General features: G+C 44.6%; 1 protein-coding gene across 3 annotated transcripts in view; it reads right to left on the reverse strand.

Moving 5' to 3' along the window:
- Positions 1-15,459, reverse strand: part of Frmd5 (FERM domain containing 5) — a 314,393-nt gene that overhangs the window by 42,414 nt on the left and 256,520 nt on the right. For all 3 annotated transcript variants that reach the window (XM_074065848.1, XM_074065847.1, XM_074065846.1), the window contains exons 2-4: positions 5,856-5,960; positions 575-617; positions 260-338 (exon numbers count right to left, since the gene is read on the reverse strand). In XM_074065848.1, coding sequence (XP_073921949.1) covers positions 260-338; positions 575-617; positions 5,856-5,960 — 227 coding nt within the window. The remainder of the gene's footprint in view (positions 1-259; positions 339-574; positions 618-5,855; positions 5,961-15,459) is intronic.

Below are 15,459 nucleotides of genomic sequence, written 5' to 3' on the forward strand. Positions count from 1 at the left end.
ATCATAGGTAAGAGAAAGACTGCTTTTGATTAATTAGCTATTCCAGATCCCCTGCAGAGTGAGCAGTTAGAGATGAAAGGCTCAGGCTGCTCCCATTTCCACTGAGCGGTGAGCAAAGCAAGCATGTGGATATGAGACGCATAAGTAGGTCCTATCTGAGAAGTGAGCTTTCCAAATCAGAGGGACTAAGAGGTCACGAGTCCCTTTCCTGTCCTCTCCAACAGGCATTAGTGGTTGTGGGGCATATGTTCAGCCTTACCTGGTTATTTCTTCTTTCAGGGCAGCAGGGTCTGCTGGGTAAAATTTCACACGGAAGCACATGGTGAATGGAGGCTGGGCTGCAGAAAAAAGAGGTACTTATCAGGGGAGACCTTCTCCCAGAAGATGACTGGGCTTGCCTCCCCCTGACAGGCAGAGGCCTCTGAACTGCAGGCAGAAAAATCCTCTTGTGGATAGGGCCAACTTATACCAAGAACAGTGGAAAAATTAGAAATGTACAACACTTGCTTCCTTTGGGAGTTTCACCCCACCCTCCCCAGGGTGAGGCTTTGGTCTTTTCATGGAGAATACTCACATCTCAGCTGCTTCACCACAGACTTTGTAAACTCCAACCAATGCTGAAACAGAGAATGCAGGACATGAACCCCTAATGAGGAGTGTCAAGTCTAACTTGTTTTATACAACTTCAGTAACTACACAGATTGTAGCCTAAGATAAAAACAGACCCAAAGCTTGGGAATTATGAGTTTGGACAGTGAAGAGTGATGTGATATGATATTCTGAAATATGCTCCCCATGGACCAGCTGTGAAGGGGGAATAGCTCCAGCTTCAGATATCATGTCTGGGCTTCCCTGGAAATGCCACTTTCTTTTTTTGTTTTCTTTTATTCAGATGTGCATACAATGTTTGGGTTATTTCTCCCCCCTTCTCCCCGCCCCCTCCCTTACCTACCCTGCCCCCTCCCTCTCCCAGGGAGAGTTTCTACCAGGCAGAAACTATTTTGCCCTTATCTCTAATTTTGTTGAAGAGAGAGTATAAGCAATAACAGGAAGGAACAAGGGTTTTTGCTAGTTGAGATAAGGATAGCTATACAGGGAATTTACTTGCATTGGAAATGCCACTTTCTAAAGCAGGGTGCCACTGTTTCTGGCATGCCAGCAGGCATGAATGGCTACACTTATGTGTGCTGGAGACAGAGGCCCATCTGGCTTGAGTAGGGAGATGCTGTGCTTGATGTGTGTTGTGTGTTGTATTGTGCACCAACTTTTTTTTGGCAAAGGAGTGGGATAGAGGACTGGCCTCTAGAAAGTATTGACAAAAGGAAATTTTGTATGTGAGAGAAGGCAGGGATGGCTGGTATATGGTTCCCATTTTGAGTAACACAGACTGCCAATCCTTGTGCTAGAGAACACATACTCGGGATTCCTTGGCATACTCAGGATGTTTAAAGTCTTAGTTTCATAACCAATGTGTAACCAATGTGTAGGACAGTATCCTGTTCCCCTTGGATTTTTTTTTTTTTTTACAGAGGTAGGACGTAGTAACTATAGGTTTTCCTTCACTGTACTTATTATTTTTTGCAGTACTGGGGTTTGAATTCAGGGTCTCATGTTTGCTAAGCAAGCATGCTATCTCTTGAGTCACACCCCCAGCCCTTAGTTATGTTTGGGGCAAGGAAGAAATGAGACCATTCTGTATTGCTTCTCAGATCTCCATGGTCATGTATAGCATTCATTATTGATGTCTGTTGCTTTTATACTAAGCAGGTACCTTGCAAATTTTCAGAGTTATGCTGCTATGATTTGGGGCTTGATTCGCTGGAAGTAGCTTAAAGCTACTAATTATAAGCTCCACGAGGACAGGAAACTGTCCTTTCATTAGTCACAGAATCACCAGTGCCTAGCATATGCACAACATGTCACTGTTGAATTGACAAAGGGACTGGGTTCACACTTTCCTCTTTCCCAGCTACCTCCATTTACAGCAAAGTCTTGGCAGAGTACTCCCCTGGCAGGAAAGCAGCCAAGCCTATGTAGACAGCTTCCTGGCCTCTCTTGATTCCCAGTTCTCACCTTCTGGGCTGGGCCGTGGGTCATGCAGTTAATGGACCCACTAAGAGCCAGTTCTTCCGTCAGCTCCACATGGATAATCCGGGCTGACATTCTGCTCTCTTGCTTCCTCTGATCTGAGTTCCCACGAGGCTGGCAACTCATTATAGCCACTCAATGTGGTTAAGAGGTCCTTCTCACATTACATGGCCCACCGCAGCTCTGCTTCACGGGGAAGCAAAGGCAAGAGATGAAATTGTACAGAAACAACTGGGGTTCTTGGGTTATTCCCATGCAGTTGGAGGAGGCTGGTCTGTTCAAAGTACACTGGAATTGTGTACAGGTAGAACACAGAAAGTGTCAGAGACAGAACGCCCCTGGACATTAGGCTGATAGATTAAAAGAAGTAAACAAAGGGAGACAGAAGTGAAAAGGAATGACTGTGAGATGTATTATCAGCAGAGGGCAGATGGAGCTGAATGAATAAAGGCTCCTCCCATTGGCTATGGCAGGAGGGAAGGCGTTAGTTTGTGCTGTGGTAAAAATTTAAGAAAAGACTGAGGCTGGAAGAGGTTGGGAAGGGGTGGAGAAGGAAGTGGAAAGCTGTCACAGCTTGACTAAGGGATTTCAGGGGTCCAATAGAGAAATGCTGAGAGAGTCCCAAGAATATAGTGATGGTAAGAGTTCTTGCTGCCTGGACAAATCCGGATCCCAGGATTGCCAACAAACTGAAAACCTGGCCCTGGAGACCAAGGACCAGGAGAGGAAAAGATGATTCAGAAAGCAGGGTTTCCTCCTGTGTGTGGGTGAAAGGGCCAAAGTGGCACAATCTCCAGGATTCTGGGGGGCTTGGAAGGATACAAAGAAGAATGGGGAGAAGGCAGAGGCCCTGGGTCTGAGTCAGGAGCCAGGTGAGGGGGAGAGAGGCAGATCGTCCAGGCAAGACTAGGGGAGTCCCAGGCACAAAGGGACTCTGCAGAGTAAGGAGAGGTGTGGGGTGGATGTAAGCACTCAATTCAGAGTACCTCAGAGTCCGGGGGAGGAGGTTTACTTTATACCCTGAGGGAGTGAGGAGCTCATCCCTTCCATCAACTCCATGAATCAGTGAATCTTGCACAATTCTTCCTCACAAGTCTGTTTCTCTCCAACACTCTCTCAGGCCTTGGCATTTCATAGCCCTCCCCTGGAGTGCAGAATCACACTGCTCTCAGAGGCTACCAGGTGTGACACCAGCATGGCATCTTAGAAACCACACAGGCTCTGGAGCTAGACAGCTCTGAGCTCGAGATTGCCTTTCCATCTTAGTGTGGTTGGACAAGTTACTTAGCCCATCTTAGACTTTATCTACTCACCTGGAGAATGGATTCATTTATGGAAACTCATCATTGGTTTTAAGGATTACATGAAATAACAAGACAAGCTCTTGGCTGGCATAAGTTAGTGTTCAGTATTCATCAGCTGAGAGCCTGGCATGTGTTCACTGCAGAGCCTGATGATAGTAGGTCCTCCCTAAAGGTTTATTTATCCTCTTTCCCACTGCCTTCTCTCTAGCTCCTTCTCATTTTAATCTTTATCACTCCACATATGCTCTATTCTCAAGCACATTCTGACCTAATTGAAAAATAATCAATAGGACTCATTTTGCCCTTTTTTCTTTTTCTTTTTTTTTTTTTTGATAGTTTCTTTGTTATGCCTTTGCCCTTTTTTCTTAATACACTTCTAGGAGATAAAGATATCCTGGAGTAACTGGACTTCTTTTTCTTTTTGTGGTACTGAGGTTTGAACTCAGGGCCTTGTGCTTGCTAGACAAGTGCTCTACAGTTGAGCCACACCACCAGTCCTTTTTGCTCTGGTTATTTTGGAGATAGGGTCTTGCTTTTTTACCCTGGCCAGCCTGTATTGAGATCCTCCTATTTTACGTTTCCCACCACAGCTGGGATAACGGGCACACACTAACATACCCAGCTGTTTTCTGTTGAGGTGGAGTCTCAAAAACTTTTTTTTTTTTTTTGGCCTGGGCTGGCCTTGAACTACAGTCCTCCAGATCTCAGCCTCCCTAGTAGCTAGGCTTATTACAGGCGTAAGCCACTGGGGCCTGACTTTGGCCTTCCTTTTTAAGGAGAGAAAGCTCAGGTCAAACAAACATAATCCATTTGTGAAAAATAGTTTTCTAGTCAGTGGGCACCCACAATAGGGGAGGACATATAGTTTCTTTTGCACTTTTTGTGGCCTTGTGCTGAGGTCTAGAGCTAAGAAGTGGAGCCTTTGGAGAGTATGGGGCAGTTCTTGACACTGCTTCCCAAACACTGATGCCACTTAAATTTCTGCAGGGCTGGAAGAAGCAAAAGATGTTCATGAAGACTAGGAAAAGGGCATGGTCTTCAGATTCCTTTCTAAAGCTCCTGTGTTTAGTACACAACCCTCGATGTAACCTGGAAGACAAAGCGGCTCAGAGCATCAAAGAACAAATAGCACTTGAGTCTGGCATGATAAGGGCAAATCCATTCAGCATCTGTGACCCTGGGCAGTGCTGGGATGAGTGACAGCATGGCCCCATGTTTGGAACTGTGAATGAAATCTGGCTCCACGAAAGTAGGGTCTTGTGGGATGATGTTTTTGGAGGGACACAGATGAACATGGGTCGTGAGCAGGGGCAGAGAAGCCTGCATGATTCTGCATATTTTCCTACTAGTGGGGATGCCAAAGAGCTCATCCTCACAGACAGCAAAGAGAGGATGAACAGAAGCTACAGAAACTGCAGGTTTCTGCAAGCTGGGTAGATGGAAGTGAGAAATAAGGCACTACAAACCATTAACTCACTCACTCCTTCAGCAAATGCTTATTGAGCATCAGCTATATTCTAGGCCCTGTGTTGGTCCTGTGGAAGGTAGTGACAGATGAGAGAAACTTCATGCCCTTATGGAACTAATTCTTTCACCTGGAACACAGTTAATCACAGCAGTATGTAAGAAGTGCTATGATGGGGATTGTAGAGAGCACATGGGGCTCAGAGGAAGACTTCTAACACAGAGTAGGGAAGACTTCCTGAGGAAGTAAGTCTATGGTAAAATCTTAAGTGTGAAAGGAAGTGGCCAGAAGAAAAATGTGAAGTGTGAAGTGAGGGAAAGGAAACACACGTTCCAAACAGGGGAACTGTATAGGTAAAGGCTTTGAAAAGAAACAAGTTTTGAAACAGTGTTGTCTGGCTAGACCATATAGCAGGGAGAAGACAAGTCAGGGGAGGTGAGCTAGGGATGAAGCAAAGGCCTAAGAATAATGGACTTGTTCCTGTATGTATCTGGAATATCATAGTCCTTGTCAGTGCCTGGTGTCCAGAGATGTTGTATATAACAGAACAAGAAATGTAAGACCTGTAGGTGATTAAGACCTATGCAGTTTGGCTCTCTGTCCTGCCTAGACTAGGTTGGCATGGTACCTCAGTGAGGTCCTGCCTAATCAGAACAAGATGTGCTCAAATATGGTTCAGTCCATTTACTAGAAAGGGGACAGGAGAGCTCACCCTGTGCTCTGGGCTCAAGACCACAACATCAGCCCATCTACTATACATCCAGCTAGGCACTTTTGGGCAAATCACTTCAGTTCTCTGGCTGCCATTTTGTCATCTGTAGAATGCCAGGCTTATCCAGGTGAGCTCTACCTCAGATGCCATCCAAATCTAATACTATGAATTTGAAGTGATGACATCTAACTGCAGGGTCTGGCTGATCTCTGAGGCTGAACAAGTTCAAGGCTTCAGGTTTATTGATTAACCTTGTGCTTCCCTTGTGCTTTGAATTTTTACTTACCCGCTGTTTATCTGGGTCCACAAAGCGTATCCCAAAATAGTCTTTCTCAAGTAGGTTCAGGTGGTGGCAAAGAAGGTCAAACAGGTACTGGCCTTTGGCATCTCTCTGCAAAGTAAGCAAACTCCATTGAGAAATGAATGGTCTTCAGGGTGACTTTGCTTCTATGATCATTAGAATTGTTAATAACTGCTGCATGTGGACACAAAGGAGGTACATGTCCCTGACTGTGTCTTCCATAGTGCAATGCATTAGGTTTTCTCTGGAATTCTGAGGTGTTTAGCACCTGGAGGAAGCCCAACAAACCTTCCCACCAAAGATGTTAGTGAATTAATTCAGTCAGCTAAACCCAATCACTAATGCACAAGCCTTTCCTAAACTAGTGGGAAGGGGGAAGATTGGTATGTAATGTACTATGGCAAGCCCAGCAGGCTCTGCCTCTAAAGCATACATCTTGAACTCGTCCACTTTTCCTCATCCCCATTACCAAATCCACAGGTCAAGTCACCACCAACTCATAACTGGACCACTGCCAGAGCCTCTAATGGATTATTTGCTTCTACCTTTGCCCTCCTCAGTCCTCCATACAGCAACAATAGTGATCACAATTTAGACATAATGTCTTTCTTGCTGAATAATACAGGCACGCTATAAGCGATTCAAATGTATAAAAAAATATACTGTGAAGAGTCAGTCTCTTTCTTTCCTAGCCTCCTTGTGTCCCAACTCTTCTACCTAGAAGCAATCCATTACCAGCTTCCTGTGCACCCTTTATGTGATAGTCTATACATATGCAAAACCTATACACATGGACGTACCCTCTTTAAAATACATTTGTAATTCTTTTTTTTTTTCTTTTGCTGTGCTGGGGATTGAACCCAGGGCTTCAAGCCTGCTAGGCAAGTATTCTACCCCTTAGCTACACACTCAGATCCCATTTATAATACACTTTCATCATCTATTTTGTTTCTTGGTTTGGATTTTTTCCTTCTACTTAGGATATCTTTTGTTTATTTACTTATTTATTGTGCTTGTTTATTTTATTTATTTATTTATTTATTAATGGTACTGGGGTTTGAACTGAGGGCCTCACACTTGCTAGGCAGGCGCTCTAGCACTTGAGTCACTCCATTAGCCCCAACTTAGGATATCTTGCAAATCCTTCTATAGCAATGCATACAGATATGCCTCAGAGTTTTTAATTGCTGCAAATCACTATAATTAACCTAAAGTTATTTATCCAGTTCCACAGTAATGGAGTTTGTTTCCTAATCTTTCACAAGCAGTCTGGCAGAGATCTTTAAGTACACTACTCACTTCTGTTTAACAAGGTCAGCTTCTTTCCACTGCTCTCAGAATAAAGTCTGAGCTCTGGGCATGGCTGGTAATGCCTACGTAGTGTGGCTCCTGAATTCTCTCTGAACTTGTCCGGACTCACTCTCCTCACTTCACTCTGGAGAGTCTTTAGGTTCTTGAACTTGCCAGGGCTTTTCTGCCTCTGAGATTTACACTTGCTCTGCCTGGAACACTCTTCCATCAGCTCCTCTCGGTCCTCCTAAACTAGAGGTCTTGGCTCCAATGCAGAAAGGTCTTCCCCTACAGAATGGTCCTTCTCTGTAACTTTCCATTTCATCATTCTGTTTATGTCCTTCATAGCACTTATAGCAAACTGTAATTATCCTGTCGACTTAGTTACTTTGCATCTGCTCTGTTTTGAGAATGCAATTGTCATGAGGGCAGGAACCTTCCCCCAGAACTTAGAACAAGGCTTGGTATTGAGGAGCCAAGCTATAGCTACTTGTTGAATAAATTATTGAATGGTAGAAGGTAGAAGTTTAGCTAAAAGATTTTACAAAATGTTAAGACACTAGGTTGTATATAATCTGTAACTTCTGTTTCAGAGTTCTACCTGAGTATCCAGGATGAGCTGGGAGGAGAATGGCTTGCAGGGAACTTTCAAAACATCTGGAGGCCTGCAAGGCATCCATCTCTGGGCCTAGCCACAGGTGTCTCTGCAGCTCAGCTAACTATCCTTTTACATCCAATTTGAGGTTGTCTTACAAGATTCAAACATCTTGCCATTGCCAAGGCCCAAAGCCATGGGTAATCACAGAAAGGCTTGGCTCCACTCCAACAATGGGCATATTTTTAAGATCTTCATGAAAGGTTTACACCTCACCTCTTCTTCTGCGGTCTCACTCTATACTATAGAAGGAGAAGTAGGGAAGGATAGTAAATTTCTCAGCAAATACCTTAAGTTGTTTATCCTAAAAATGCCAAAGGATAAGTGGTGGACAGCTCCACCAAACGAGTGGGCAATGTGTGGGTACCTCTGCTCCTCTCACAACATACCCCCAAAGCAGTGGCCCCATCCACAACTTTCTCATGACTAAGAATGTGAGAGAAGCTTAAATTCCTGTATAAAGCTATCTAGGAATAGAGGGAATATATTCAACATGTTCCCATGGAACACGTTTGAACACTATCATTTCTGTCAGAGTAACTGGAATGGAATAGTATGACACAGTTGCGTAATGTGGTCATTTTTCTTTACAAGTTTTACTTGCATCGAGCTGGCTGCTATGGGTGTTTTTTTTGCTTTGTTTTGTTTTTTGTTGGGACTAGGGTTTGAACTCAGGGCTTGGCACTTGCAAAGAAGGTGCTCTGCCACTTAAGCCACACCTCCAGTCCATTTTGCTCTGGTTATTTTGGAGATGGGGTCTCATGAACTAGTTGCCCAGGTTGGCCTTGAACTGAGATCCTCCCAAATAGTTAGGCACCAGTGCCTGACATTAACTAGCATGAGTTTTAATGACTGAAAAAGCTTGCTTCCAAACATACAGGAACCTTAGTAGCAGGAACCTGGAATAGAGACGGCCATGGAGGAAACATGTTTCTGTTATGGACATCACAGACTTCTAATAAGAATCCTGCCTTCCACAAAGCAAACCCACCCCCACCAAAAGAATAAATAAATAACATAAACCAACAACTCATTCTCATGGGCTATAAGCTCACAAGTACTTGTAAGGCTCTTAGCTAGTAAGAACACCAACTTCAGAGTTCTCCCAATTCTCAGGGAGAAAAGGGAGGCATGGCTTTTCTCTTGCAGGAGATAGGAAACAAGAACAGATCCTGTTACACATCACTATAGCTGTAAGAAAGGATCTCTCTCTGCTTATTTCTCAGCATCTGGTGAGTTCCACGAAGCCAGCGTTCTCTCAGGTTCCCATTTAGATACAGAGCGTTGAGCTAAAAGGCTCTTGGCTAGACTCACGTAAAGAATCACCTTTCTTTCCTGCATCTCAGAGGACAGGGCTGGTGTGAGAAGGATGGAGAGAGAGTAGGAATAGAGCTCCTTCTGGCTACAGAAATCTGGAAGTTTAAATTCCCAGCAGAAACACAGAAGCAGAAGCAACACAGAGCAAAGTGGAGGTAACTTTCAGAGGTTGCCACATGCCCCTCCCTTGGAGTGCTGGGGAGACAAAGATTTTAGGATTTCTACACCTTCATGGCCTGGTAAGTCCCCTTGCACTTCCAGATGCCAGCTACGTTCTTGGATACCCTCCATGTATGTGGTCTCCTAGCCTTAAATCCAGGGATTTCTGGATAGTCTATGTGACCCGTCTTCTCTTTTGGTGGGAAGGCCAAGCCCACTGTTTTCCACCTTCTCTTCCTTTTGTCTGCAGTCACCCTGGCACTGCGGCTGCTGTATGTGTTGCGTGCTGAATGTTGTGCCACTGATTATCCTGGAGAACAGGCACTGTGCTGACAGGTGATTACGGTTTAGTCACCAAGTCAGAGCTCCACGCCTGAGCATGTTTATCTTCAGGACAAGTGAGCTGAGGCAGAGCACCCAAGTCCTTCCCTCTAGCTAGATTGTGGAGGCTATTCTCTTTCCAAAGACATTATTAGGTCAAAGTAACTTACTAAGGATTCATTTAAAAATAAATTTCCATTTTATGAACCACAATGGTACCTACACATATTTGAAAATAACAGTGCACCCATTTATTCTGTGTGGTGCACCGAATCATTCATGAACCTCTCAGAATCATTCTGAAGCTGAGACTGGGAGAATTCTTATTCTTGCTTCTCTTTGGCATGTCTGGTTCTGGTTATCTGTGTTTTCCCTTTTCTTTTTCTTTTGGTGATACTGGGGGTTAAACTCAGGACCTTGCACTTGCTAGACGTGCTCTACCATTTGAACCACATCTTCAGTCCTTTTTGTCGTTTTTTAAAGATAGGGTCTCACTTTATGCCTAGGTTGGTCTGGACTATGATCCTCCAATTATGCTTCCCATGTAGTTGGGATAACAGGTGTGTGCCACCAGCTACTGGTTGAGATGGGGATGGGGAGGTGTCTCATGAACATTTTTGCCCAGGCTGGCCTCGAACCATGTTCCTTCTCATCTCTGCTCCCAAGAAGATAGGGTTATAGGTTTGAGTTACTGTATCAGGCAATATTTTGCTTATTCTTTAGTGAAGGGACTGAGGCAGCAAGCAGAAAGCAAGCCTGGGCCAGTGATCTAAACCATTCGAGGTTAATTGCATTTTCTGCTCATAATGAACCCCCTTGGGCAGCCGAGCAGCTTTACTTTAACCCCTTATGGGTGATGTCAGACCCTGGCATGGTGCATCCTGATGAAGGTACTAGCATGTGGAAAGCCCCCATTCCTTAGGCTTCAATCCAAACAATCTGTGATACAGGTTTCAGATGCAAACTAAGTTGAGGCTTCAAGAGGATGAGTGATCACAACTTTCTTCATCTTGGGCCACATGCTTTTAGGGGAACTGGCCATGGTGGGCTCTTAGAGAAGGCAGAGATAAGATGAAGAGATTACAAACAATGGGTCCCTGTGTCCCCAAAGTACAAGAGTCCAGGGGTGGAACTAGACCATGCCAAGACTAGGGGCCTGGAGGGGAGAGCAAGAGCCTGATAAGTTGTCCTCAGAGGCCTGACAAGGAAGGGACAGACACCAGGGATGGGACAGCTTTTCAGTTTCCATTCCAGTTTAAGTTTTTATTTAAGTTTCTTGGAGGCCGAAGGCTTCCTCACTTTCCAGGTCAGTGTCCTCTGAGGACACAAGTGTGGCTGGTGTTCAGGAGCAGATGCTGTGTGAAAGCTCTTTAATGTCACAGAGGAACAAACACATTAGCTCATATTCTCAGGGCTGTGGCATGAGTGAGCAGAACAGAAAAGCGTGAATCAATTACTGGGTGCAGTTCCTGCTCCTATGGCCCAAGACTGTACCCAGCCCAGCTTTCTGAGGCAGAAGGAGGTTGAGGGCACACAGGCTGAGAGCAAGACCCTAGATTTTCCAAACTCAGCACCTTCTACAAGGAAGTACATTTTCTTTGAGGGGATGGAACCCCTGCCAGCTCCTGGCCCAGGAGCCCACTTCTCTTGCTTACCTGTAAACCAACAAAATCTGTCCAGGAACTGCTGAGGCTGCAGCTTAGAAGAGCAGCCAGCTCACTCTGGGAGAAACTCGGGAGGCTTGTTCCAGGGAAAAATACAGCAATGTCCACCTGCAAGCAAACTGTCTTATGTAGTAGGTGGCCACAAATGTGGCAGGGCTATAGCTCAGCCCTATCTGGGTGTCCTCTGTTACTTCTCTCAGAACTCAGCAATCAGGCTGGGAAAGACGGGGCCCAAGCAGGCTCTGTCTTGGTATCTAGACAATAGTGCCAGGAAGCTGCCATGGGACCAGGTGACCATGTGGCTCCTGGGGGAGTGGCCAAGCTTAGAATGGAAGGAAATCAGAGTTCAGAGAGAGAGGGAGAGAGAGAGAGAGAGAGAGAGAGAGAGAGAGAGAGAGAGAGGATCTGAATCCTTTAGTCATAGTGCTCCCAAATCCTTAATAAGTACAGCAACTTCTTTGCCCTAAGAACCCCATTCCACATGCAAAGTAAAAGAATCAGGGTGATTTTAACCATGCCACGTTGATATCTGTAGGCTCAGATGCCAGGTGTGGTGCCACTGGGAGCCCTGTTGGCAGTCTGCACTTGGGTCAGAGAACTGGCTTAGACCACCCCAACATGGTGTGGTGTGCAGATGATGTGCACATGGGTTGGGAAATCACATTCAATTTGGAACACGGAGGTCAATGTGTGTAAGTAAATGTCTTGGGAGGGAGGATTAAGTGTTCTGTTAGCACAGATGGCCCAGAACAGACTCAGTGAGGGCAATTAAGACCCTCTGAGCAGAACCTCAAGCTTGTTGCTGTACAGCTTGTAAGAGCAGGGCTAGAAGAGGGCCAGTCTCATTGACATATCTTAGTGATGCTTCTAGAGCCATGGCATCTCATTCCCATATGGATTTCTTGTATCTAGTAGAATTTCCAGAAAGATTAAAAAAAACCAACCAAATAAACAAATAAAATCCTAGAGCAAGCAATTTGCCCATCCTTCCCATGGTAAGGCCACTTTTACAAGTAAGACAACTTACTTGTTAGAGACCCACTGCTGCATCTTGCTATGAATTGGAGAAATTTTACTTGTGTTTTTCCAGTCAGTGTGAATATCTCAGTGGACTAGTCACATCAGAGCTGCAGAATTACTAGAAACACAATCAGGCTTGTTTGAAAACAAAACAAACTCATTACTTCATGTGAAGTGCATATTCCCTTTCTTTCTCACACACACAGCTATGCTTCTCATACAATCTAATTATCTATCTACCTATCTACCTATCTACTTTGAAACAGTTTCTTCCTATGTGGCCCAGCTTATATAAGAATTCAGGCAATTTATAAAGAAAGTCTGGAATTTTAGGGCAAGTGAACGTCCCCTTGTTTTCAACCTATAGACAATTTGACAACTCATTTTATTGTTTTTTTGTTTTTTTTCTGCAAAGAGAAAATGCATATGTTATTTGGCAAATCTGGGATTTCCTGGGAATGTAGGGTGAGGCCTGGGTAGCCAGGGTCAGGAGGCATCTCCACCTATAGGTGAATAAGTCGAATAGCTATTTTATTTTTATTTATTTATTTTGGCAGTACTAGGGTTTGAACTCAGGGCCTTGTACTTGCTAGGCAAAGAGGTCAGTATTTCTGAATTCCTGGGCAATATCCTTTTCAATTGTCTTCTCAGGCCACTGGGAATTTTTCCTAACTTCCTTTGCATCCTTTGACTTCTTTGCTTAGTATGAATGGACTTGAACACTACAAGACCTCAGGAACAGAAGCCTGTTTTTCTCTGGACAAGAACACTTGGGTGGATCCTGGCCACATGTTCACCTCAGTGTCCCTACTCTTAAGGAAACAACCACCATTTTGGAAATCTGTGCTATGTGGTTCACAAAGCACAGTGCACTTTCTCTATAGTCCAAGTTAATTTCTCCCAGACTAGGTCAGAAGAATAGAAAATATCAAATATGTACATTTAGCCCATATTTCCTTAGATACCTGGCAGTTGCTACTCATGCCACAGAGCTGCTGCTTTTTCCTTCTTTTTTTTTTTTTTTTTTAAGACAGGTTCTGTAGCCCAGGCTTGTCTTGAACTCATGATTCTCCTGACTCAGCCTCCCCAGTGCTGGGATTATGGGTGTGTGCCACCATATCCAGCTTCACAGAGACAAAGGAAGAGTTTCTACAACTTGTTCCTGACATGCTTTTTGGGAAGGAAAAGTTGAGAAAGGTAGAAGATGAGACATGACACCATTCCAATTGACACTAGACTTTTTAATGTCTTGACTTTGATTAGAGTAAAAAGAAAAAAGTACTTGGTAATACTGTATTTCAATGAATAAACTCAGAGCTTTAATCTCCTAAAAACTGTAACAGATTCTCTCTGGAGTTAAAGCTACAGGGGCTAACTGTAGTATCAGACTCATCTCCCCCGGCATCCCCAGGTGAATGCACAACAGGATATCTCAGCAGGTAAATGGGAAAGGAATGGGCAAGTAGAGTCCTTGGCTTTTGGATCAGGGTCCTAAGTTCCCCAAAGTACACTCAGTCATACATAGCTGCTGACATTCTATTCTATGGCCAGGCAGATCATTCTCACTGCTTCTGAGAATGGCTAGGGCCTCCCAGGAAAGTCTCTTGTCATAGCAGACAGAACTCAGAGTTAGGCTTTAGGGCCTCTTAGTGGTGCTACTGGTAGTACAAAGTCACCTTTAGGAATGCCTCCCTTCCCAGAACTAAGTGGAAACAACCCCACTGGGTTAACAATACTGAGAGGCCCAGGGGAAAGTGAAACAGCTGGGGCTAGGAACCAAACAGATGGGTGGAGAGATGGTTTACTGTACGAATACTGAGGCCTGGGACAGCAACAGGACAACCCCCAAATCTCCCAAGTGGCTGTTCCAGTGAAGGAGCCAAGGAGGGGAGGTAACACAGAAGGCAGATAGCTAGCTCACGCAGTATGTAGTTTCCTTAATAAACAGTTATGCCATGCCATGATCAGAACCAGTGGTTCTCAAACTTGAGCCTGTACTGGAATCCTCACGAGGACTTGTTAAACCTGACTGCTGGGCCTATACCCAGTTTCAGGTTCAGTGGATCTGGACCTGGTTGGGGCCTGAGAATCTGCATTTCTAACAAGTTCCCAGATGTCACCACAGTTCCTAGTCTGGGGACCACTGGACCAGATTAACCAACCCTTCTCCAAAACTTGTTGGTTAGGAGAGGCAGATATCCCAGCTCTATCGGCACAATGCTTGCTTTCATTCATCTCCTGTGTTTTTGTATACCAAGAGTATCAACTTCAGAGCTTGTGAGTTAAATACTACAGAGACACTGCTCCTTCCTGCCAGGTCTTCAAATTCTGCCTTTCATGATATTGGACAGCTGCCAAATTCTGGCTACAAGGTTCAAGTCCCCAATTACCATTTTCCTTTAATGGCTAACTAGCTCAAAAACTCAGTGCACTTTTGCCATGAACCAGATCTTCTGAAAGCAAAGCTGGCAGCTATCATCAAACCCAATTCAGAAGAAGGGCTCCCTTCTCACCTTAGTTCTGTAAATGGCAGGGAGCCTATTCCACACATTTCCTCTCCTGGAGAGGTTGGAGGTTGGAGTGTCCTCAGTCCTCTGCCTGCTACTGCCTCCTGCTTGCATCGGGCTCCTTAAGACTTCTCACACTGCTGTCTTAAGTGTCATGACCAGTCCTTGCCTCTCCCCCCCGCCACTTTTTTTTTTTTTTAATACTGGAGTTAAAACTCAGGGCCTCACACTTGCTAGGCAGGTGCACCACTTGAGTCATGCCCCCAGCTAGCTTCTCCTCTTCCTGGGAAAGGATCTGGCTGCCCGTCCATGGAGAGTTTGGGGGCAGATATGAGTTACATGCCTGAGAATGTAGGTCCATGCCAGGGAGACAAGTCCTCTATGCTCATCATTGGGCACAGAGTTTGGGACAGGAAAGAAGTGAAATAAGGAAAAGTGGTACCTTGGTTAAGTTATTTTCCCTCTCTCTACTTCAATTTCCCACCTCCTAAATGATCTCTTATTCCCTTACATGCTTAAAATCTCTGATTCTGTTATTAGTTGACTACAGTAACCACATTCCAGGTTCATCTTCTCCTAAACAAGGATTAAAAGAAGTAGTTGTTTTTCTTTTTTTTTTTTTTTTAAGAGTAATCAGGTAGCTTTAACAAGATAGA

Source organism: Castor canadensis, chromosome 2 (assembly GCF_047511655.1).
Source record: "Castor canadensis chromosome 2, mCasCan1.hap1v2, whole genome shotgun sequence".
NCBI classification, from domain to species: Eukaryota; Metazoa; Chordata; class Mammalia; order Rodentia; family Castoridae; genus Castor; species Castor canadensis.